A 23,875-nucleotide genomic window follows, 5' to 3' on the forward strand; every position below is an offset into this window, starting at 1 on the left:
CAAATATCACTTGTTAGAAAAAACCAGTGGTGATTAATTGAATGGTGTCCCCCCCACCCCCCGAATTCATATACTGAAGTCCTACCCCCACGTCCCTCAGAACATAAGCCTATCTGGAAATAGAGCCTTTGAAGAAGTAACTGGTTAGGATGAGGTCATATCTAGGTGAGCGCCTTACCCAGTATGACTGGTGTCCTTATGAAAAGGAGAAATTTGGACACAGACGCACACAGAGGGAGAAGTCACGTGAAGACCGGAGTTAGGCTGCTACAAGCCAAGAACTACCAGAAGCTAGGAGAGAATTCTGGAGCAGATCCTTCCCAGCACCTTCAGAGGGAACATGTCCCTCCCAACACCTTGAATTCAGACTTCCCACCTCCAGACTGAGACAGTGAATACCTGTTTTTCTAAACCACTCAGGTTGTCATGTTTTGTTACAGCAGCTCTAGACAATGAGAAATGACCATCAGAACAGGGTTGAAGTAAACATGCCATTGACTTCCAATAAATCACATCACCCCCAAGCTAAAACCTGACCAAAAGCTTCTCACAGCATTTAGAACGAAATAAGCCCCTTTCCTTTGGTCACAAGGAAATGCCCTGTGTAAGTGAGGCCGGCTCCTGCCTCCCCATCTTGTTGTGCACTGCTCTCCCCGCTTCTCCACTGCAGCCACAGTGACCCTCTTTCTGCTTTTGAAAACATTCAACTATGGGGCCACATGAAATCTGCCTGCACCTAGAACGTTCTTCCTCCAGATGTTTCCCTGCCTAGCTCCTGTTTACCATTTCTGCCTCACCTTAAATGTCACCTCCTCACACAACTATACAGTCCCTCTTTAGGAATCCTCATGTGTATTTCTCAGAACAAACCAATTTTATTTCCCAGTAGGACACATCATTTTCTGACATTTTTCTTGCCTATTTGTTCACAGCCTTATAAATGTCCAGTTGCATCGCTAAAAACATAAGCTTGACTAGAGAAGACTGTCTTGTTGGCTGCTGTGTCCCCAGTACGTAGGGCCATGTCTGACAGCAGAGGTGCCACAGACGGTCACATAACCTGTGCACTGCACAAGGTGTGAAGTCTAGGAGTGAGGGAGAGCCTTGTCAGCCAAGCTTTTCACCAGGAGAGGGGCCTTTTCTAATTTTCTGCCCTGAAAACATGGCCCCCTTTTTTCCTAATTTGCACATGAGTACTGAATAGGCTGGCAACGTTCCTCTTTAGCACTCAGCAGGGCCTCAACAAACACTTAATCAAGGAAAATCAATTTGAGTCCATCCTGTCTCTGCCACTTAGGAACCTTCCCATTTTGAACAAGTCACTGACCTTCCTCTTTCTGAATAGTCTTATCTAATGGAGGTACAGCGAATCAAATTACGGCTCTGAGGAAACTTCAACAAGTAGTACATCTCTGCACGACAGTATGAAAATGGTGACATAATTTATAGAGGCACCTAATAGTTTTTTTTTTTAAAGGATCCATGACACCTAAACCCGTTATCATTTATTTATTCATTTCTATAAAGATTATCTACTATTACACAACTATTATCATGTTTGGCCTTCTCGTGTTGGATGAATGTAAGCAATAAAAGCTCTTAGTGACCTTCTCTGAATCAGGCCCACACATTTCCAGTTACATAAACTAAGGAGATATGGATGATTTTTTGCAGAAGATGATTTTCTCATCTGGCTCAGATTATCAGTGTACTTTCTTGAGTGTGGAATTCAATTTCCTTCCTACACATGAATGTTCTCGAGGCTTTCTACAAGCTGTCTCCTGCTTTTGACATGATGACTGGCTGCATTTACTGGTGTGTGACATATTTGTGTCACTCGAAAGGTTTGTGGCATACTATCTATTCTTTTGTTCTCAATCAAGTTTTTCTTTTGGTTTTTTTGGGTTTTTTGAGGCAACACTGGTTAACACGGTATAAGTTTCATGGAGACACTTACAGTTTTATACTATATGGCAGACAGATAAGAACTGATAGTCCCGAGTGCTTACTCTGATCTACTGAATCACAACACCAATTGTGGACACCCAGCCATTTTTACTTTGTGAACAAGTATCAGGGCAGTCAACTCACACATGTTGCATGGCATCTTCAAATAAGACAAGGTGCATTGCAGCATTGAGTTCGTTGTAGTTTTCCAGTGTTTCTGTAAGAAAAGTCTTCAGCACCTCCCAGTCCTTCACTGGCATGTAACAGGGGTCTTCTCTGCCATTAGCAAAGTGGCAGTAGATGAGGGGCTGCTGGAGCAGCACACGGCTGTCAACTCCCTGCAGGAGGAGGAAGAGGAAAATAGGGTCATGTCAACCACTGAAAACAATTTATCTGGAGGGAGAGTGACCTACCCAGGGAAAAGCTTGCAGATCAGTCCATGAGCAGCTGGGAGAAATGCTCCCAAGTTCAGACCAAGTGTATTCTGGAATCATAGCTGTTTCAGCAAGGTAAGCAGGTGTACAATTCATTCACGTCCTTATCTAATTTCTGCCCCAATGCCAATTAGTGCCAGAGCACACAGTGACCTCTGATGTTCATATGCTTACTTCAAAATATTTATTAGCAGTTTCCAGCATTTTCTTCTGAAACAAATCACAGTCCTTTGCATCTATCAGTTTGTCTCCATAAACACGAGAAGATTCATGAAGCCACAGGCGTATTAAATCATTCGGACCCTTTAAACATTCAGGAGAAGCAAATAAAATCCCCTACAAGGCAAGAGTGGGAAAAGCTAAAAATTCAGGAGTTAATGCCATTTCAAGATAATATTTCCCTCTGACATTTTCGTTAACTATATACTGAATTTAGCAATTTACTGAATGACAAAAAGTACTATAAAAAGTCATATATATACATATCAATAGTTGGACTCTCTGATAAGCAGCATTAAAAAAATTAACTATCATTACAGCCATTTTAAGAAATGCAGCTAAGACAATATTTCAAAAGCCAGCCCAGGTCCTAAATACTGAGTCTCAGAACTTGTGACCATTAATTCTTCCATGAGTTCAGTTTCCAAAACCAATGTACAAACAGCTAACATGAAAGTCACAAGATCATAATATTTGTTATTCTAAAATCCTCTTCTATCATTTAACTTAAGTCTTTAGTTTCACAGATGAAATAAAAGAGACCAAAAGTACACTGCCTGAATTCACACTTTGTGGGTAGGCAACACATTTGGTCTCCCACTTTCCCTCAAGACTGTCCTTCAGAATCTTGGATTCATATAGAGCCACTCCTCCTGGAGAAAGTCATTTTGCCCTGAACTCACAGGAGAACACCAAGGGAGTGGTAGAGAATCAGATGCCAAAGGCTAGTTGATTATTGGGTGATATCAGGTGTAGCTGCCAGACTGGGTATGAATGGTGAACAATTCGGCCTCTCACCCCAAGGCCTGCCTTCCGCCTAAGACGGAAAATTTGCTTTCAAACAACACTTGGTTGAGCATGGTCTTTCAGGAAGGTGCTAGAAACAGAGATGAAAAGGAATGGTCCACGTCCTTAGGAAGGAAGCTTTTGCCTCATGCAGCATTACAGTTTGGAAGCAGTTGTGGAGTGATTTAGAAAAGAGGGTTAGGTTAAAAAGAAACAAAAGTCACTAAATATAAAGAAGTCTCATGAAGTTTTCATATGCAACTAGTTCACTACTTCTGTCACAAAAGAACTTTAAACCATGAATAACTTTCCAACTACTTTTACACTACCGAAGGGGCGACACAATTTGGATATTTTCAAAATCCCAAGTTTTGAGTTCCCTCTTTGGAATGTCCTTTCTAAATCAAATACATCAACACTGTCCTTTTACTAGGTAAGCAAGTTAAGTGTCAATGCCAAGTCAAAATAATCCAGCAATTTAAGAAACTGTAGTTTCTCTTGATGGATGTTTCAAAATCTTATCACATAAATATTAAAAAAGTGACAAAGAATCCCTCTTACTTCTCACAAAATGAAACACTCAGATATTTATACAGAATCAATGAAATTGGGAGTCTAGACCTCCACCTTTGCTTCTGTTGCTAAGTCTCTAGAAACCTAAGAGGAATTACTTCTCACATTGACAAAATGGGAATAAACTTGCCACACTTACTTCACAAAGAAGTTTATGGAGGAAAATGAAAGAATACATTATCACATGTACATAGCTAAGTTTGAAACTAAGTTCTATGAATGAACGCCATCCATATTAATATAATCAATGCTCCATTCAAGACACAACATAGAGCCATCAAGGTACCTGGAAGATGTTTGACAGGTCTCTCAGGTTAAAGAGGTAGTGGAATTTAATGGCCGTGGGTAAAAAGTTACGTGTCATCATCTGATGGAATGCAATTGTGGCCTGTATCAAAGTGGGACCACTCCTGAGAACTGAGGATGCAAATGCTTGCTGCTGGAAATGGAAACTCAGGATTTGGCTGTAGATGGTGTTTAGTGCATCCAAGGACGGAAAGTTGAAGGCAAACACCGTGAAATGTCTCTGAAAAGAAAAGCAAATATTAGAGTTGCATAAAATAGAAAATGTAATGGTACCAGTAGATGACAAAAAAAAAAAAAGGAGGTAAGGTTTTTTCATCCCTTCCTGTATCCATGCCCACTGCCATGTCACATGGTGTCGCCTCCCACCTCGACGGACTCTCAGACTGGCCATGTGACTTGATCAAGCCAACAGAATGAGGTGGAAGTAACAGGGTGCCCGTCACTGTCAGAGCCCTGTGTATTTCCACTTGCTCTCTTAAGGCTCTACCTTTGCCATGAGTTTGACAGGCTTGCTGGAGATGAGAGACACAGGAAGCAGAGCCACGTTGTCCCAACCCAATCACTCCAGCTGATGTCACCCTACACTAGCTGACAGTTGCTCCCAAACATGTGAACAAGCCCAGCTAAGATCAGCAGAGTCACCCAGCTAAGTCCCAACTACCTGCACATCAGCAAGTAAGCAACACTGCCTGTGGTTCACTGCTGTTGTATGTATGCTGGGGGGGGGGTGGCAATTGTTATGTAAAAGCTTACATACACACACAAAACCTGCACATGTTTATAGCAGCTTTATTCACAACTGCCAAAATGTGCAAACAACCAAGGAATCCTTGAACAAGTAAATGGATAAACAAACTGCAGTACGTCCAGACAATGAGGACTATTCAGTGATAAAAAGAAATGAGCTATCAAGCCATGAAAAGACATGGAGGAACTGTCAATGCATATTTAGGCTAAGAGACTGAAGCTAATCTGAAGAGGCTACATACTGTATGATTCTTAGTTTACGACACTCTGGAAAAGGCAACACCACAGAGACAAGAAAAGGATCGGTGGTTGCCAGGGATTCAGGCAGCAGGGAGGGCTGAACAGATGGAGCCCAGGGGATTTTTAGGGCAATAAAACTACTCTGTAAGATATTTTAATGGTGGATACTTGTAATTATACCTTTGCCAAAAGCCACAGAATGTATAACACGAAGAATGAACCTTAGTTAGTAATAACTTATCAATATTGGTTCATTGATTGTAACTAATGCAGCATACTAACCCAAGGTGTTTATAAATGAGTTTGGGGTGAGAGGGAGTTTATGGGAACTCTGTACATTCAGCTCATTTTTCTGTAAACATAAAACAGCTCTAAAAAAGTCTATTAATTAAACTAAGCTTACATGCTTACCCAAATGTCCAGTAGAACCATACATCCTCATTTTTACTCAAAAGCACTAAGAATCAAGAGCTAGCATGTTTGTGTATGACATTCAGGGGATATTTGGGGGAACTGGGGGGAGAGCAGTACTCACACCCTACCTGTAGTCTAGGGTTGATAGTGAAACTGCCCACCTTTGGATTCATGCAGGCAATATACTGACAGCTGTGAATTTCTTTAAGCATCACTTTCTGTCTATCATACCTGCAAGAAAGAAAACAGAACCTTAAAACCCAAAACTCAAGATGGTAACACAACAAAACCCACCACTGCGTAAGGACTTCAGCACAAATTGTCTCCTCTGATCTCTATAATCGCTCTGTGATGGCGGGGGGGGGGGGGAGCCTGATGGCCTGTCTGAGCATCATAACTGAAGCTCAGAAAATTGAAGGCTACATGGCTGCTTTGATGCCAGAATCAACATATGGAGCTGAATCAATACCTACAATTACTGCTCACTGATTCTCATGTGAGTCTGGTTAGAAATGCCCACTGCAAGACTGGGGGCTCTCTAACATCAGGGGCTGCAGACTGCAATGCCCAGATATTACCAGATAGTTACATCTCACACAATAAGGTCAAGCTTCTGCTAAGCAATTTAGCATGAGTTAATAAACCAAAGAGTTTAGTGCTTAAACTGGGCAGTTCATGTTTCTAAAATACTTTTTCAATCCAGTTCTTTCCAAGATACAAAGAAAACCTATTCCATTTAAGAGGAGCAAAGGGGGATGGCAAAGTGAAATCCGAAATTGTCATAGAAGATGCTCCTTAGAAGAGAAAGAAATTGGGGTAATGCCATTTTAAAAAGCTTATCCATAGTAATAATAATTAGCTTTTGGTAGAAAAGGAAATACAAAGAATCGCTTACCAGTGTCCATAATCAATATGCTGTCGAATCAGTGTGTGGGGCTGAACAGTGCCATATAAGTCCACTGCAGGCATATTCATATCATCAATGAAATAAATCAATTTTTTATTTCCTCCTGGACCATAGTTACGACCAGCCTTTTTCTCTAGAGGTTTCTCAAGAACTCCTGAAACCAAGACACATAATTTTTTCTACCAGATAAAATGTAACCTTCTCTTTAGACATGCTATAAATATGTATCTATTTATATATACATATAAAATATAATCTTACTCTTTTGAAAAAAATTTTCCTCATCCTCTGCCCATTTCATCCACTCTCTGGGTTCACTACCACCTCTCTGCAGGTTAGTACCAGACACGTGTCTTTGATCACTTCCTTCCATGTCATGCTCTCCTGCCAACCTCTACCCTTTCGCCAGAGCTCCCCCAGACTCTCCTTTCCCAGAGTCAACATCAGCTCCATGGTCTCACACAGGCCACCACATCTGAGACAACACCATTGTTGATCTGTGCATTGTCCTCCCCTGGACCTGCTGTAATACATGAACCATGGCTGGTCCAGCCAGCGCCTGGTCAACCAGACCTTGTTTATCACACTTGCAATAGAGTCTAGGGACACCTTAAGAATTTCTCTCATCTCTCTTCTTGGGTCATTGGGTGCAGAAGTAAAAGAGGATATTTTACGTAGACATTATTCTGTGTGCACATCAAGTTACATTTCTTCATGTGCCTATCTGACTTGGTGTTGATACGCTTGAGAGAAAATCATGAATGTAGAAAATCGTGAACAGTGTCGATCTGAGATGTAGTATCTAATTACTTGCCAGTTCTTGAAATGGACTATAAATAGCTTGAGGACAGGACTACATCATGTCCATTTCCGTGTTCCTGATGACAACCCCAACAAATAGGCAACTTGTTAAATGAACAAATGAATGGATGAAGAAAGACAGAATGAATAAATTAAGAAATCTCTCTTCCAAGCAGCAGACCTGTAGTTCCAAATGCTTGCTGGACCTCAGTTCCTAAAAGGCACTGGTACCTGGATGTCTGGCCAACATCAAATATGACTATTCCCAAACTCAATTTAGCATGCCTCTTCCCCCTCACAACCTGTCTCTTCTTTTTGACTTCTGTGCTCGTTTATGGGATCAACACTCAACCAGTCAGCCAGAGGCAAAGCCCTGGTGTCATCTTTCCCTCCTGGTCCCTGATCTGCCCAACCACAGCCTGCAAATAGTACCTCACATCTCTTCCTTTTTGCCTCTCCCTCTACAACTTTCATCCAGGGCAACATTTCATTCAGCTGGTACACTGCTCAGGGAGGCTGGTCTCCCCACCACAGGCTTCTCCTCCCAAAGGAGAGTTTGCATCTTATCGGTTCCTTGCACCCCATCAATGGCTCACCATTTCCCATCATATAAAGTATGTTCCCTTCCACTGGCATCTCAGCTCTCTCTACAGTTACAGTGACCAACCATCCCAGGTTGCCTGGGACAATCCCAGTTTTAGCAGTAAAAGTCCCAGATCTCAGAAACCTTTCCAGTTTTTGGCAAACTAGACAACCAGGTACTTCATTCTATAATATAATTCTAACCCACCACTCCATACTTTTCCCAGTCTTCTACTTGAGCACTATGCTTCAGTCCACTTCGAGATTTAATTAATTGAATGTGTCCCACCATTTCCTCTTTCATGTGTTTGCTTAAGCTGATTCTTCTAACCTAAGTCCCTCTTTTGCTCTCCTACTACCCCATCTCAAAGGTTTGAAATTCTAACTTTCTTAGGTAACCTAGCTCTTCCTATTCCTCCTGCTAATAGGCAATGTCTAAATCTATTCATGCCTGTATCCCTTCCAAGAATTAGCAAGATAAACTTTGTTCAACTACTGAACTGTAGCCCTTATCCTCTACTGACAACTTATAAAGTGAACCCTTCTTCTGTATCTGTGAAGGAAAAACATGTATTATACACAGTGCCTGGGAAAAAGTAGATAAATAATATACCTCTGATAAAGAAATGCATGAAATACTTCTGAGTCAGTTTTTCAACTGTTCCATTCACAAAGATGAGGAAGACAAACTCGATTAAGAAAGAGATTAGAGAACAAACATTCTTGTCTTAGTTCCTGATGTCAGGAATAAGAAACTTTGGTCTCAGTCTCTACCAATGTAGCTAAGGAAACAGCTACAACTCACGCAACACAGAAACCACATTCAGGTCAGCTCAACAGGTTTAACAAACTGCTGGACAGCAGGGAGCTTGGCTGCCCCCACACAACATAACCCCATGGCTCTGCTGGACAGATGGACAGACCTCCTACCATGATCAGCTCTTTATACTAGTTCTCTCTTTCCCATGTCTACTTCGTTTGCCCTTCTGAATTTCGAATGCCCCAAATCCGTGTGGTTCTTTTGATTACCTTGACACATGTCTTCAACAATTACAAATTATTCTTAGAGTTCTCCTAAGATTTAACTAATAGCTCATGGCCTGTCATTTCATCAATATAGTCTGAATTTCCCCCTAAATCAATAGCTTACTTGAAAACATAGCCAAAGAATTCTTCCCTGAGTATTTTCTTACGCGGCTGGGGCTCCGTGAAATTAATTACAGGTAACCAACTGGTTTAGGGGCAAAGCAGTGAACACTGTTGATGTAAACGCTGCCTGCTCTAAAGAGCAATAACCCAAATAAAGCCATGATACAAAAAGCCAAAAGCATTGTATTTAAACAAAGCTTATTTACCGAGAATTGTAGAAGTGAAAACTCACTCCTAAGCTAGGAATGTCTAAAGCTTAGAAAAAGTAACCATCCCTTTGGGTTGCATGTCCTGGCCTTGACAGTTTCTCATCTCTTGTTTCTGGAGTGTAAACAGGACAAACACTTACTCTGCAGAGCGGCAGATGTGGTGTAGTAGTTGAAAGGCACATGGGACACTATGTAATCCTCGGAGAGACTGGCCAGCGTGTCACCTACAAAGACTGTTTTTCCCACTCCAGCATTTCCCACCAGCATTAGTGGCTGTCCCTTCTCAAGTAACAACTCTATGAAATATCTCAGACGAGTTGTCTCTGATGTGTGAACCACAACTCTCTGGGAGGAAAAACAGAATAAGAAAAAGGTCAGAGAGACAGGCTTTCCAAAATTTTAAACCTGAATCAACATAGCCCTTTTGGAATTGAGACCAAATGAATTCTGAGTTCTAGTTAACACCCGGTAGGAGACAATCTATCTAATTTTTTGTTTCAAATGATCAGTTCAGACATCATGGCTTGAATAGGACAACTGGGCAGTGACAGCCAAGTGTTATAGCAAAAGCAGCTGATTTATATTTTCTAAGTAAGTACCAGCACCCAAGACTCTCTACCATGGCATACTTTGCTCAGTCTTGTGTTCGTCATACAACGGAACACAGTGGATGCTCAAGAAACTGTCCACTACTCTTTAGGAACTGAGAAAACATTTGAAAAGTCAAGCTACGTACAAACAAAAATTGGAAGCAATGCCTTGACCCAGTAAGCTTCAGTGGCAGAACAATGAGGCGCATCCACGCTAAAGGGGTTCAGTGCAAAGAGACACCAGTTTGGAGAAAGTGGTGTCTTTAAGTGAAATAATCACAAATCCAAAGAATGGCTGAAACTCATTGTGCTTTGTTTTGTTAAAAATTTTTATAACAGTGTTTCTGTTTTGAAAACTGGCTATTTATTTTGATTCCACATTATTTCACAAAGAATTTGATGTGGCTTCCAGGAATACGATAAAATGAATATAAATAAATAAAAATGAAAGTCAGAGAATGCAGACTAATATGTAAGATCAGGAAAAGGGGTAGCAGATGTAGATATGCAGGAGACAGAATCCTGCATGGTGATTAAGAGAGAGTTGACAATTTCCTGCATTTCTTGGTGGTCAAATGAAAAAGGGGCTAAAAAAACTACATGCAGGATTCATACTGCTCATAAGAAAAATATACAAATTTTTATAATGGATAAAGTTCTTCCCTGCGTGGTTAGCATATACTGAACACAACTGAGTATTTTAGAGATCATTCAAGATCATCTTTATGACTATGAACATTTACTCTAGAACTTTATTTGAATTCAGTGATACTCCCTGGATCTGTTGAAAGGCACAAACTGGTCTGTGCTACACTGAAGAGTCCTAGGCGACTTTTTAAAAATTACAGTTGATTTTCTAATATTTTTTCCTTTCTTGCTGCTAGATGTTATCATTTACTTTTTAATTTGGCTCTTGGCTCTTTTCTTCACATATTACTGCCAATAATTAATACTTACTGAGAGCTGAATATATGATAGGAACCATGCAAAGCACATTACGTGCATTATGCCCTGATACAACAAACCTATGAAGAGAGTTTTCTTACTATTTTCATTTCAGAGATGATGAAAGTAAAGCCGAGAGAACATTAATAAGTTGGACAAAAGCATACATCATGGTACTTGGATTCAAGCCCAAATCTGTCTGGAGCCAGAGCCCTGTCTTACCTACCACGTGGAACACTCTCCAGAGCAGAGCTGTACACACATGACTTATTCTTGCAGGGCCTCTCTTTCTCCATATGTAAAAAGGCTAGTAACAGTCTATGCCTCAGAAAGTTGTCATAATGATTAAATTAGCTGACCTATGTAAAGCACTTAGACAATGGCCTGACACATAGCAACAGAATATTAGTATTTGCTATTATTATTATTGGCCCAACATGGTTCTCCTCTAATATGTTAAGAAGCTGTTAATAAAATAACCATATCTGGTGCAGTTGTACATAAAGTAAGACTACAGAGTCCTGATAGGTTATCTATTAAATCAAATATATCACCGATAAAGCACACCAACCTGTAATACCAGTTTTTTGGTCTTTGTGTGTGTGTGTGTAGGCGTGTTTCTTTTGGTCAGTTATAAATCCTCACCTTTCAACCAGCTAAACAATATTATTAGGTGGCTGAGGTCTAGATGTTAGGTAGTTAGATAAGTGGGGGCATCGGGCAGATAAGGTGTAGGAGAGGAAGATGGCAGTAAGCCTGCTTTCAGCTAAAGGGGCTTTACTTCCTCTAAATGAGTGCCAGAAAGAAACCAGTTAGAACCTGTCAGCTGCAACTGCACGGTAGCAACAAGGACCTAACTGGCCATGACCCAATGATCACTGTAGTATCATAAGCACTGTGGTTTAGGCCCCCACCATGAGTTCTTCTGTGCACATCAAGGGTAAAGACATGTGCAAAAGCGGACCAGCATGACTAAGCACTCCACGGGCAAGAGCTATCCATCAACCAAGAGACCGCCTCTAAGCGAGGGTGTAACAGAAAGGGGCAAGCGAAGACCACTACTATCCACACTTGGATCAGCCCGCCTCCCGTTCTTGGAGGTGTACTTTCCCTTTGTTAATAAAACCTTTAAAATCTCTTGCTATACAACGCTCCCATCTTCCATCTGAATTCTTCTCTTTCAGATAAGACAAGAACTGGAGTCTTTTCCCTTCCCCTTTTGGGGTAACATAGATAGGCTAAGCTAAAACAGAGATTTCAAAATATATATAAAGCAGGTAGATCAGACCCTGCTGGTTGCCTCCCAGCACCCACTGGTCTACTTGTCCCTTCCTGTCAGAGGGACAAGTTCCTGCCCCTCCTTCACACAGCTTCCAAGCTCCCCCCGGCTCCTGCAGCCATGTAACGACTCATCAAGGCCAACTATCCCATTACCCTGACCTGAGACTGGGTTGGGGGTGCCGTGTGGACCCCTGGAGAACTCGATGCAGGAGGCAGTCTGTCCTGGGGTTTCTGAGAAGGGTGTCCTTAACTCTTAATAAAAAAATATGAGAAACTCTTCTTTCCCTCTAACTCTTCTACTTGGTGCCCCTGGAGCCATCTTGAGGTCGGGGGGAATCAGTCTTCAAATGAAGCCAAGGTAAGACAGGAATCTGAATCCTTGGTGACAAAATCATGTCACAGAACTCATTCATCTTGGGGCCTTCCCACCTCTGAATTTCTTGGTTGTAAAATGTTAAAAGTTTCCTATGGTTAAGTGTTACAGATTGAATCGTACCCCACTCCCCAATCCTCATGTTGAAGCCCTAACCCCAGCATCTCAGACTGTGTCTATTTAGAGACAGAATCTGTAAAGAGGTGATTAAGTCTAAAGGAGGCTGACAGAGTGGGACCTGATCCAACCTGGTGTTCTTGTAAGAAGTTTGGACATACTTAACGACAGTGTCCAGGGATGTGTACCCAGAGAAAAGGCCATGTGAGGACACAGCTAGGGTGGCCCATCTGCAAGCCAAGCACAGAGACCTCGGGAGAAACCAAACCCGCTGACACTTTGAACTTGGACTTCTAGCCTCCCAGACAATGAGAAAATTAATTCCTGATGTGTAAGCCACTCAGTCGATGGCAGTTCGTTACGTTGTCCCTAGCACACTAACATAGAGTAGGCCCCTAACTCAGAATGACTGGTGTCCTTATAAGACGGGAAATCTGAATACAGAGAATATACATGGGGCAAATGAAGGTCTGAGTAACGCCGCCACAAAGCAGGGAACACCAAGACTGCGAGCCAACCACCAGCAGCTAGGGGAGATTCTCCCTTACAGCCCCGAGAAGCAACCACACCTGCTAACACCTACTTCTGGAACTTCTAGCCTCCAAAACTGGGAGACAATAAGTTACGCTGCTGAAGCCACCTAGTGTGTGGTGCTTTGTTACTGCAGCTCCAAGAAACCCATACTTTGGGTTTTTTTTCAATTCACACTAACGGCTTCCTAATTAGCACAGAAATCACCCATATGTGTTTCATACGGCACTGCCAGAAATAGTAGGCTCCAAAATCAATCAATATGACCTGATTTTGAGAAAGAAGTCTAATGAAAAGGAAAGCAGACTGAGGCAGAATAAGAAGACGGTTAAAGAATAACTTGATACATAAAAATGTAGGACAGTTTAGAATGAGAAACAATTAGCAAACGATAAAAATTAATTAAGATTTCTGAGCTGCCCTGTGAATATGAAACACATGAGTAAGGAGACCAAACACTCATTTTATGGCTTGTGGGGGCAGAGGAGAGAAGGCAGAGTGAACAGGGCTGCTTAGGAACCAGTAAGGTAAGAAAAAAGAATCACTGAACTAATGGAAACAAGCCTCCAGTTTTTATAGAACTAACAACATTTCTAGGAAAATCAAAAGAAAGCTGTTACTACAGAATTAAGCAGAAATGAAAAAAGAAGTTGTAGAAATACAATAACCATCTCACTAATCATTCCCTTGAGACTCTTCTCTCCAAAAAAGTATGTTATATGCTGACCATACCAACAGTAATTTATTGATCGGACAGAAGAAAGACTGCTTGAAAACAAACAAAAAAGGCTTGAACCAGTCCCATGTGGCTGGAAGATCACCGTGCTCCACACACTTACCTGCAGAGGTACATCTGAATCCATCGTGAGTTGGGGAATTTTATTGGCCCAAGGCAAGAATTTCTTAGTTTTGTGGTCCAGATAATAATCAAAAATGGTTCCCTGGGATGGAAACTTCACTGCTTTCATCTCTTTATGCCACCACCGACTGAATTCAGCTTGATAACCAGAAAGCTATGGGGAACAAGAGAAATTGTTAGTACAAACTTCAAGGCAATTTTGAACACATACAAAGCCCCTGCAAACACACAGGGACATTGTTTGCAGTGCATGGACTCATAATTACAAACAGGATTAAGTAAATGACCCAAGGAAAATAAATACCCATAAGAAAGTTATAATGAGTGACCATATCACAGAGGCAGAGAGCTATCATTGCCATTTATCCATTAGGTACAAATTTTCTGGAATAACTACCAACTTAAAAAGAAGGTAAGGTGACCCATGGATCACCCCTAGAGAATTCGATTTACCAACAAGCTATCATGCAACTTACCCTGCTGTAAGACAGTAGTTATCAAACACTGGTGTTCAGTTCTACCAATATTGCCATGAACTGATGGTAAAATGAGGAAAGCAAGAACAAAGGAACACTCTAAAAAATCAGAAACATTATTGATCTAAATACCATACTGTATTTGAGCTTATGGCCTTCGTGCGACTTTTGGTGTTAAGATATCCTTTCCTTTATAAAATCATGGTGATAATAAGTGGCCACTTTTAAATAAATGCCCTGACTTAGAGTTGCTGACTGTTGGCTTTTCTATTCCATTCCTTTTAATCATTATTGACATTTTGTTGATATCTGAAGGTTTACGTCTGGGAAGCCCTGTCATGAGGGTTGAGGGGCTGGAGACAGGCTTGGACTTGGTTTTCCAGCTCAGCACAGCTGAGGGGTCTAGCTGAAAATGTCACAAACGCCTGGCTTCCAGTTTATAGTTAGGAGACAGGCTCTCATTGCTAGAAGGTGCTTGTTTTTATCTGATGATGGGGGAGGAGAAACAGCAACTGTGTACCAGCAACTAACAAACCCTCTGTGTCTATGGATGACCTGGCCTAGGGACTCCCACATTCATGGGATGACCCAGCTAAGTGAGTTTCGGTGATCTCTGAAAACACTGTGCATGTCCACTGCATTCAGCAAGCTCATACTTATCTGAGACTTCAACTCCCATTTCCTCCAGAGACATGCTTAAGTCTACTTTAACTCTGGTGTCCTTATGTCCATGGACTGGGGCCCACTTACTGCACTAGGCTGAACGCACACATGAGCAGAGACGGGCAGGATGGCCAGAGGACAGGAGAGTGTGATCGGGGCTGAGAGGGGTGACCAGCATTGGCAGGGAGACCTTATCCCTCCGCCTTCCAAACAAGCTGAGCTACCACCACTCATGTGCCAGTGAGTGTAGGTTCATTTAAGTCATGTTCAGACTGGTGTCATAGGATTTTTTGTTTTAATCACTCTACAGAAGTTGGTCTTACATCAAGTTAGTTCAGAAGGTATTACTTATTATCTGTAGGCAGGATACACATGACTTCCACTTTCTATAAAAATGTGCTTTCCCTAACCACTCCATCAGCAAAGTGATTCTGAGGACAAATCTTGGAATTGTTCATTCACTCAACTAAAAGGCATGTTTCCTACAGCGGGGAAGAACACAGGCAGGGGTTCTGCTCTCACAGAGCTGATGGGGGGCAGGGAGACATGGGGACGCAAGGTGGAAGCAGAGGTTAAGTCGATCAAAAACAGAAATAAATAAACGGGTGCCTTGAAAGTAAAGTTTGCTGTAAGTCAGAGTATTGGGTGAATTTATTTTAACTGGATGTTCAGGGAAACCATCTTTGAGAAGAGACACAGATTAGGGAGTAGGCCACTCCAGGAAGCAGAAGGAGGTCAGTGTACACAAAGATGTCATGGTACGAAACAGCCTTTGCTCCAGAAACTGGCCAGTGCAGCTGGTGGAGTGGGAGGGGAGGGAGTGGCAGTGGAGAAGAAAGAAAGGCAGAGAGGCGGACAGGGCCAGATAGATCTAGAGGCCTTGTAAACAGTATTAAGTTTTTAAATTTTACCTTAAAAGCAATAGGAATCCATTAAAGTGTTTTCAGTTCTGGAGTGTATCATATAATTCAATTTATATGAAAAAAAATCACTTTGGCTGCTGAGTGGATAATGGATTATAGGGCAAGTACAGAAGCAAAAAGATCAGGGAGGAAGTTACTTCAGAAGCCAAGTGAGAAAAGATAATGATCGTTTATAGGAGACGCCAGGAGAACTGACCCAGACCTGTTTTGGAAGTTGCTGGCAATGGCGTGGGTTAAAAACAGGGGTTCTGAGTCCGTCTGTTGAGTTTGAACTTGCTTCAGACATTACTTAGCCACGTGTCTTCAAGCAGGCTAACTTGTCTAAGTTTCAGTTCCTTTTTGTTTTACAAAAAGGATAGTTGCACCTACATACACAGGTTTTATTTTTTTGAAAATTCAATGAGATAGCCTATTAAAAGCCCTAAGCACATTCCCTGACATAGAGTAGACACTCACATTTGTTAACTAAATGGCTCTCCTAGAACTATTTCTTAGGTTTGCTTCATTCATATTTCCAACTTCACACCCTCTATTTTGAATGCTTCGTAGTTAGAGCGCTTTTGAAAATTTAAAGATGATGATGGTGGTGGTGGTGATGTTGACTATTTATTAAGGACTGTCTGGGAGAGAAAGGTGACCATGTGATGTCCAGCTTCTGGCCTGCAGGCAGGGTAACTGGTCAGAAGACTGCCAGCTTTGGAGAGATGAAAAGAGGATCAGCAGGGAGGAAGGTAAGCTGTTATGATCAGGAATAGAAAGGTCTCAGCTGTCAACACCCCACTCATGTGATTTTACCTGGTTTTATAGTCCATGGAAAAGGTTTTTAAGTAGAGCAACTGGGAGAAATGTATCACTGAGGAAAAGAAAGACTACAGAGAAAGAGCCAACTGTGGGGTGGGGCAGGCGAAGGGCCCTGTCTCAGGCACACCGCGTGGGATGTGCCCGTGGAACAGCACCCCGCTGGTGCTGCCCCAGGGGCAGGTGGAGACAAAGAACCCTGAGCTCAGAAGAGAGATCTGGGGGAAGCCATGGCTTTGGCCTTGTCAGTCGAGGTTAGAACCACCAGCCTGAATGAACTTGTCTAACAATGCACAAGCTTAGGAGAGAACAGGACAAGCAGCATAGATTTATGACAACATTAAAAAAAAAAAACATAGGTATCGCATGTTACAATATTTCCTCCCAAACAAAACCGGTTGTGTAAACTATTTCTACACATACCTGATCTTGTAGCAGAGTGCCTCCGAATGCCCAGATACAAGCAAAGACAAAATAGATCTCATAAATTTCCTTTGGGCTGTCAGAAGGTACATTTTCAGGAGTCAACAAACATTCCAGAAGAGTACAAATAGTCTAAAGAAAAAGAAACAGACATTCTTCTGGGGCAACTTTTTTTTTTCAATAGTGAAGTAATTGATAGGACTTGTTAACAAATCTACAGTATCCTTAGGAGATAATCTGAGTTTTCCCAGCTCTGTGATCTGCTACCTTGGGAGACACAAAAGTGACTGTGCTCTGGGCTGTTCAGTCAGTGGTGGAAAAACCTTGGCCACTTTCAACCAGACTGATCTTCTAGGTCACAACAAACTATTAAAAAAAAAAAACTAGTATTTTAAATTCTCCAATTGATTATCCTGTAATAAAGAGAAATACATATGATCAAAAAAAATGGGGATACAGCTTTACTCTCTTTTTTATAAACAGGGAGCCTACTACAGAGTATTCCACAGCCCACTTTCTCACTTTAAAACAAAGTAAAACAAAGGGCAGAAGAGGGTGTAGCTCAGTGGTAGAGTGCATGCTTAGCATATAGCAGGTCCCAGGTTCAATCCCCAGTACACCTCCTCTAAAAATAAATAAATAAGTAAATCTAATTATCTACCCCACAAATACATAAATAAGAACTAAAGTAACCATTTAAAGTAAGTAAGTAAGTAAATAAATAAATAACAAACAAACAAACTAAAGGCATCTTTCCTTTCCAATAAGTGTTGCCCTACAACGTCACTGAGAATACATACACTAGACGGAAAGGTGTTAATTAATCCTTTCCCTCTGATGGCCATTTAGATAACCCACTTTCCCTTCGTCCTTTGGCAGCTGTTTCCCCCACCTGTTGTCATAAATTTATCAAGTCGGACTGGCAGCCCTGGCCTTGTGGCATTTTTGGGACATGAGACTAAATTTAGCCTCGGAAGAAACACTGTTCAGGAACCTGTTCTTCATACCCTCCAGGTGAAACGGCTATGTGCTCTATTGGTCTGAAATACACTCCAGGTCTGGGGCAATCAGGTCGGTTCTGAGGAGGACATGACTGCCACCAAGGCCTTTCTCATATGAAACAACAACCATAACGAACATGTTTCAGAGCTCGTATCCTACAGCACAAAAACGGCTGCGTGAATTAGCACTGCCACAGACCCTCACAATCCATGAAACCCTCCCCCAGCTTTTGAAGGCAGCAGTAGACTTCTATCTCTATCATACACACAAGCAATGGAAGCTCCAACAAAGTCAGTCATGGGTGTGCCTTTCCCTCCCAACCACAAAAGATGAGGAAAATCCATGGTAACGTGCAAAATGAGTCCTGGACAAAATCTGGAAGTGTTTTTAAAATTTAAATAGTTGAGCACCTGTTACATGTTTCAATCTCTCTCTTGATTTCTATCATTTTATACTATGCCATGTTTGCCAATGTAAAATAATCTTCTAACTGAACAGAACTCACCAATGTGGTATCAAGAAAAACTACGTAAAAACCCTGAGGCTTTGCTATTTCTGAGTAGAAGCCATGTTGGTCTAACTAAGATGTGTTAAAATCAAAACGAGAAAGACTGCAAGGTCTCAACGTGACATTATCCATTGATCTGAACATGCTAATAACATGATTTCACCATTTTCTCCCAAACACAGTACTTGGAAAACATTTGAAGCTCTATGTCAGCAATTCATAAATTCATACCAGGCTGTGTATTCTGAAAGAGTTAACGCACCTTACCAAACATAGAGCAAAGAAGTATCAAATACTGGAAAACATAGCACTTTAATTTCTTAAAGTAGCCATTTAAAAAGCCATTCTCTTGTATACTCATTTTTGTCTCAGATTCTGTCTTTATATGTAGTCACAGCAAACGGACTACTTTATAAAAACAGCAGTCCAAAAGGAGTTGAGGATAAAATGCCACCTCTGAATACTACAGAAGGAGGAAGTGAGAGCAAAAGTCACATTACTTCCTACTGACCTATCTTCACACTGCTCTTGAATGAAGAAGTTCACACCACAGAGAAACACAAATATACAAGTCAACGTGAGAAAGAACCCGATACTTGCTTTTTTGCAAGTATTACACCAGAGGAAGTCTAATTAGGCTAACCACATAATTAATTCATTATGAATAAATTCAGACCTGCTTTCAGAAATAAATTATACTGCAGATAATTACTGTTGAAGACTATCGTTTACTTAATTGGTGTGCGAATTATCCCCAAACCCGAACTTTCTCTTCTTATTATGCTTGGGACTATTTCTAATTTAGCTTCCAACAAATTGTGCCACACAGTAACTTTGTGCGGCACCAAGTACTTCAAAATCAATTTTGCTCCTGAAGAGAAAAAAAATTAAGGCTTCTTATTGTAAACCTTTTGTGAAATTTTTTTCTTGTAAAGGCCGGGGAGAGTTCTTCTTCCCGCTGAGATTAAGATCACCACCTTCATTTCTGTGGGTCGTGCATTATTTTCATCCGCGTCCATAACAACACATCATACACACTCTTCACTCTCCCCAGCTGTCTCACAATGAGGATCAGAAAAAAATCTCTCCCAGAAATGTTACAAACTCTTCATCCAGACTGATCTGACTTGAGGACTATTATGGGGAGGGGGAGAAAAGAAAGGGACAAGAGAGTGGGAGGTCTGTGGGGGTGGCACCCACGAGGTGGACTTCAGAAACTTTCTCTTACTCGCTGGCCAACAATTTTAATTGCATGAATTTACTGCATTCAGAAAACATACTGAACACCTTCTCTGGGCCAGTTCCTTAGGACACAGAAAAATAAATGAGGCAGCTGTAACCCTTTTCTTCTTCTATACAAACATACCTAGGAGGGACACAATGATTCAATAAAGACAGATTTGGCATCTACTAGGTGCTAGGCATTACGGAAATCTCTGGAAACATAAAAATCAATAAAAGGTGTCTTCAGTCCTCTAGCTCACATTCCTGTGAAAGAAACAGACCACAAACTCAAACAATAATAGTGTGGGATACAGGCTTGTGATAGAGGTTTGCAAAAAGCACTGGGGAACACAGGGGCTGGGGGAGGAAGGGGGAGCAACCTAATCATTCCAGAAATCGTCTCATCTTTTTGAATAAGCAAGAACTTCTGTTTTGCTCAAGCCACACTACCACTCCAGGACTAGAGGGTTCAATGGCATAACCAAAGACAAACCTGCACCAGGTTGTTCTCTGGAATTGAAGTGATGGTTTTAAAGCTCGTTCTCAGCTTATCCAAGCACACAGGAACATATTTATCAAAAAGAATCGTTAAATTGGCCTTTTCTGACTGATGCTGCCTTCTGTCTATCCAACTGGCCACATACCTGAAAAAGAACACAGAAAAGCTTTTGTTGAGCACTGGGCTTGAAAAGCAGAATTCCACCCACTCAAAAGTGTGCCCCCTCCAACACAGCTTGGTCCAACACTTCAGGGAAAGGTTTAGTGAGTTCATTCTATTTCTCAAATGGCAAATATTTTTAAATGACCCTTTAAAAACTTGTTTTAATGGCCATTGAAAAGAATGTAAAAGAAATTCCTAACAGCACTTAGAAATCCAACATAATAGAGGATAAGTAGGCCATTACTGAGCACTTACAAGGAAGCACAGTTTGTCATTTCCTGGAGGACTGAAACTATTTTCAGAGGGTAGGCTTTATTTATGAAAACAGCTTGGGATTTTTCCTTGATTAAAATTGGCATCGATTATTAGAAATGAGAAATCAGTTACAAATAAAAAGGTGAAAATTCCATAGGGGCTATTTCCAAGTCCCTCCTTGTCCGCTGGACTCAGTGTAACTCAAATCTGATAGCTCATAATGTGGTTCCAGTAAGTGGCTCTAAAACGGTATTGCCTGCTTGGGTACATGCGTATTAATCTGAAGCTTATAAAATGTTACCACTTTGGATACATTAATAGCTCTAATTATTAATGTTAATTTATGTTATAAAAATAATATATTTATTATTTGTATAATAATGTATATTTATATTAATAGAATAATATTTATCAATAAAATGGAACATAACTTAGTAGCACCCAGTCTCTGAGGAGAAACCATACAATGTGCCATGAAAAATAATTGCTCAAAAAGCTCTCACCAAATAGGAAGCAGTAATAAACACATGTAGCTGCCTACGGAGAAGCAGCATGACCAGACCAGTTACAGCTTGACCTTGCTTTAAGCACATCAGATTTCGTATTTTTAATATCACAAGAAATTATGGCAAAATGATTATCTTATAAAAGGCTCCCTTCGATATTCACAAGGCTTCACAATAGGGTTTTATTAAATATTCAACTACCTATACAGTAATGTTAGATTTACAAAATATCAACTGTCAAAACTTTTCCAGGTCCAAGAAGAATGGAGAGACCATTCCCGGTGCCCCCCACCCGCCTGGTTGCATCCCATGGGCTCCAATGGAACAATAGGATGCAAGTGTTAAGTTCCTGGGGATGAAGGCAGGAGGGCCACACCTAGCCCTCAGCTAGCTGCTCATTTTACTGTATATAAGCTGGCAGAAGTGGAATCTTAGTGTCCAGAGCTTCTTGTGGGGCTCGGGGAGGATTGTTCAGGGAGATGGAGCTTCAAGTCAGACCGCCTGGATCTTCATCCATTTTTAGCTCTGTTACATCTGCTGAAGACAGGAGTGCCCCGCAGGGCCTGAGAGGTGGCGGCGGTGCTCTGATGGGTTCAACAATTCTACCTCTACCCACTATTCCCGTCTTTGGTCCCTGTGGGAGCAGAAGGCTGTGCAGGGATAACCAGGAGCGGCAGCCTCTACATTGCCCAGAAGGGGAAAGTGGGCTTTGCCCGCGGGTGGCAGGTAGCAGCTACTTCACTGACCCACAGTGGCAGTAGCCAGTCTCAAAGGGAAAGCGCCCCAGGCCCACGAGCAAATGATGCTATTGTACCTCCATAAATAAGGAAGTGATTGCTATCAAACCAGGAGACCAGCTGATCCTGACCAGAAAAAGAAACAAACCAAAAATTACATCTGCTAGGATTCAACCACCTCATACAGCATTGAAGTTAAAAATCTATATAGTTAAATATGGACAGTTTAAAGTTCCATGTATAAACTACTGCTAAATTTTAGTAAACCTTAAAAGACAGCAAATTTAGGAGATTCTCTTATCTTTGGCAATGGCAAAAATTGAAGATAGAGACTGTATTTTTGGCAATTCTTTCCACCTTACTTCATACCAAAGTTTCTCATGATTTTTAAAAGATGCTACCCGATTTGGACATGGCCCAGTGAAACATACTGCTCTCATACAACATACAGCTGAAAGCATCATACTTTTTTACTCCTTATCTACATAAGGATCACCCACATAGCTGCCCCTGCCTCAGGAAGCAGCTACATGATGACGCCTTAATGCAACTTCTTACTGACAACGTCTAGGTCGCTAACACAGGATCTCTGGCTCTTAGTGCTTGCAAATGTGTTCCCTGTAACCAGCTGTGTTGCTCTTCCTCCTTCTCCAGGAGGGCTCTAGGTCTATCACAGGAAGTCTAACGCCCAGTAGTTTAGAAACTACAGAGGTAGCCAAAGTTTCCAGGCTCCCGAAGACGTGTTTTATTTTTACCCAAATAGTCTGGGGTGGGAATCCTGTCATACAGAATAGCAGGGATTCACGAGAGCTCTCTAGAATTTGCCCCTCACAGCAAGAGTCGGGTTTTCTATCATTCGTGGCGGCTTCAAAAAATGGACCTGCAGCTCTGCAGTGTGCACTGACGTCTTCTCAGCCTATATGTCTACAAATATAACCAGACTGCAGAGGTGAGAGGACGGGACTGCAGGGGTAGGAGACAACAAGCTCGTCCAATGCACGAGAGAGAATGGGAGAGATAAAGGCAAAAGAGTATTTTCAGCTCAAGTAATAGAAGGTGAAGTCTGATCCAAAGTTGTGGCTCCCAAAAGTTATTTTCCAGGAACCAGACTAAATTCCAGAGATACTCCTGCCTTTTCCTACGTGATGTACAAGGTACACAACACACAGTTTGGTAGATCCCATTTTCAGTTGTGCTCACTTTAAATAATTTTAATAACTGAAAGAATTATAAATGAATTTAATTCATTGCCTGTTAGTTTTTCCCATTCTATGCATTTCATTCCTTTCTACTAAAAAAAAAATCCCACTGATCATAGTTTTCAGAAATTTTCTTCTAAATCCTGTTCTTTCTGGGTCTCTCAAGATCTCAGTAGACATATGGGGACTGTCCAGGATTCTTCCAGTAAATTTTTACCTAGAATCAGAATTCAAATAAAATAGTATTTGATTTCTATAGCTAGTCATGTACTGATGTGATTTTAAGGATGTTGTTTGACCTAATATTGCTCCGTATCTGTAAAGCATGGACATAAAATTATGCTTTTAAATAGCTTAGTGAAATAGCTTTTTGACAAAAATATTCTAAGAAAGTTAAGTAGTAACAGCACTCCTTAAATAGAACCCTACAGAGAGACACTATGAACACAGTATTTTATAATCTTTTCTATTCCAAATATCTTGTCAGTTC

General features: G+C 41.2%; 1 protein-coding gene across 1 annotated transcript in view; it reads right to left on the bottom strand.

Annotated features, from left to right (window-relative positions):
- The window catches only part of DNAH11 (dynein axonemal heavy chain 11), a 275,861-nt gene that overhangs the window by 122,739 nt on the left and 129,247 nt on the right, over window positions 1-23,875 (bottom strand). Inside the window, exons 43-51 of the mRNA XM_072964862.1 lie at window positions 20,521-20,671; window positions 17,294-17,425; window positions 13,991-14,164; window positions 9,455-9,659; window positions 6,562-6,727; window positions 5,795-5,897; window positions 4,246-4,485; window positions 2,556-2,717; window positions 2,092-2,285 (exon numbers count right to left, since the gene is read on the bottom strand). Coding sequence (XP_072820963.1) covers window positions 2,092-2,285; window positions 2,556-2,717; window positions 4,246-4,485; window positions 5,795-5,897; window positions 6,562-6,727; window positions 9,455-9,659; window positions 13,991-14,164; window positions 17,294-17,425; window positions 20,521-20,671 — 1,527 coding nt within the window. The remainder of the gene's footprint in view (window positions 1-2,091; window positions 2,286-2,555; window positions 2,718-4,245; window positions 4,486-5,794; window positions 5,898-6,561; window positions 6,728-9,454; window positions 9,660-13,990; window positions 14,165-17,293; window positions 17,426-20,520; window positions 20,672-23,875) is intronic.

This window comes from Vicugna pacos, chromosome 7, assembly GCF_048564905.1.
Source record: "Vicugna pacos chromosome 7, VicPac4, whole genome shotgun sequence".
Lineage (NCBI taxonomy): Eukaryota > Metazoa > Chordata > Mammalia > Artiodactyla > Camelidae > Vicugna > Vicugna pacos.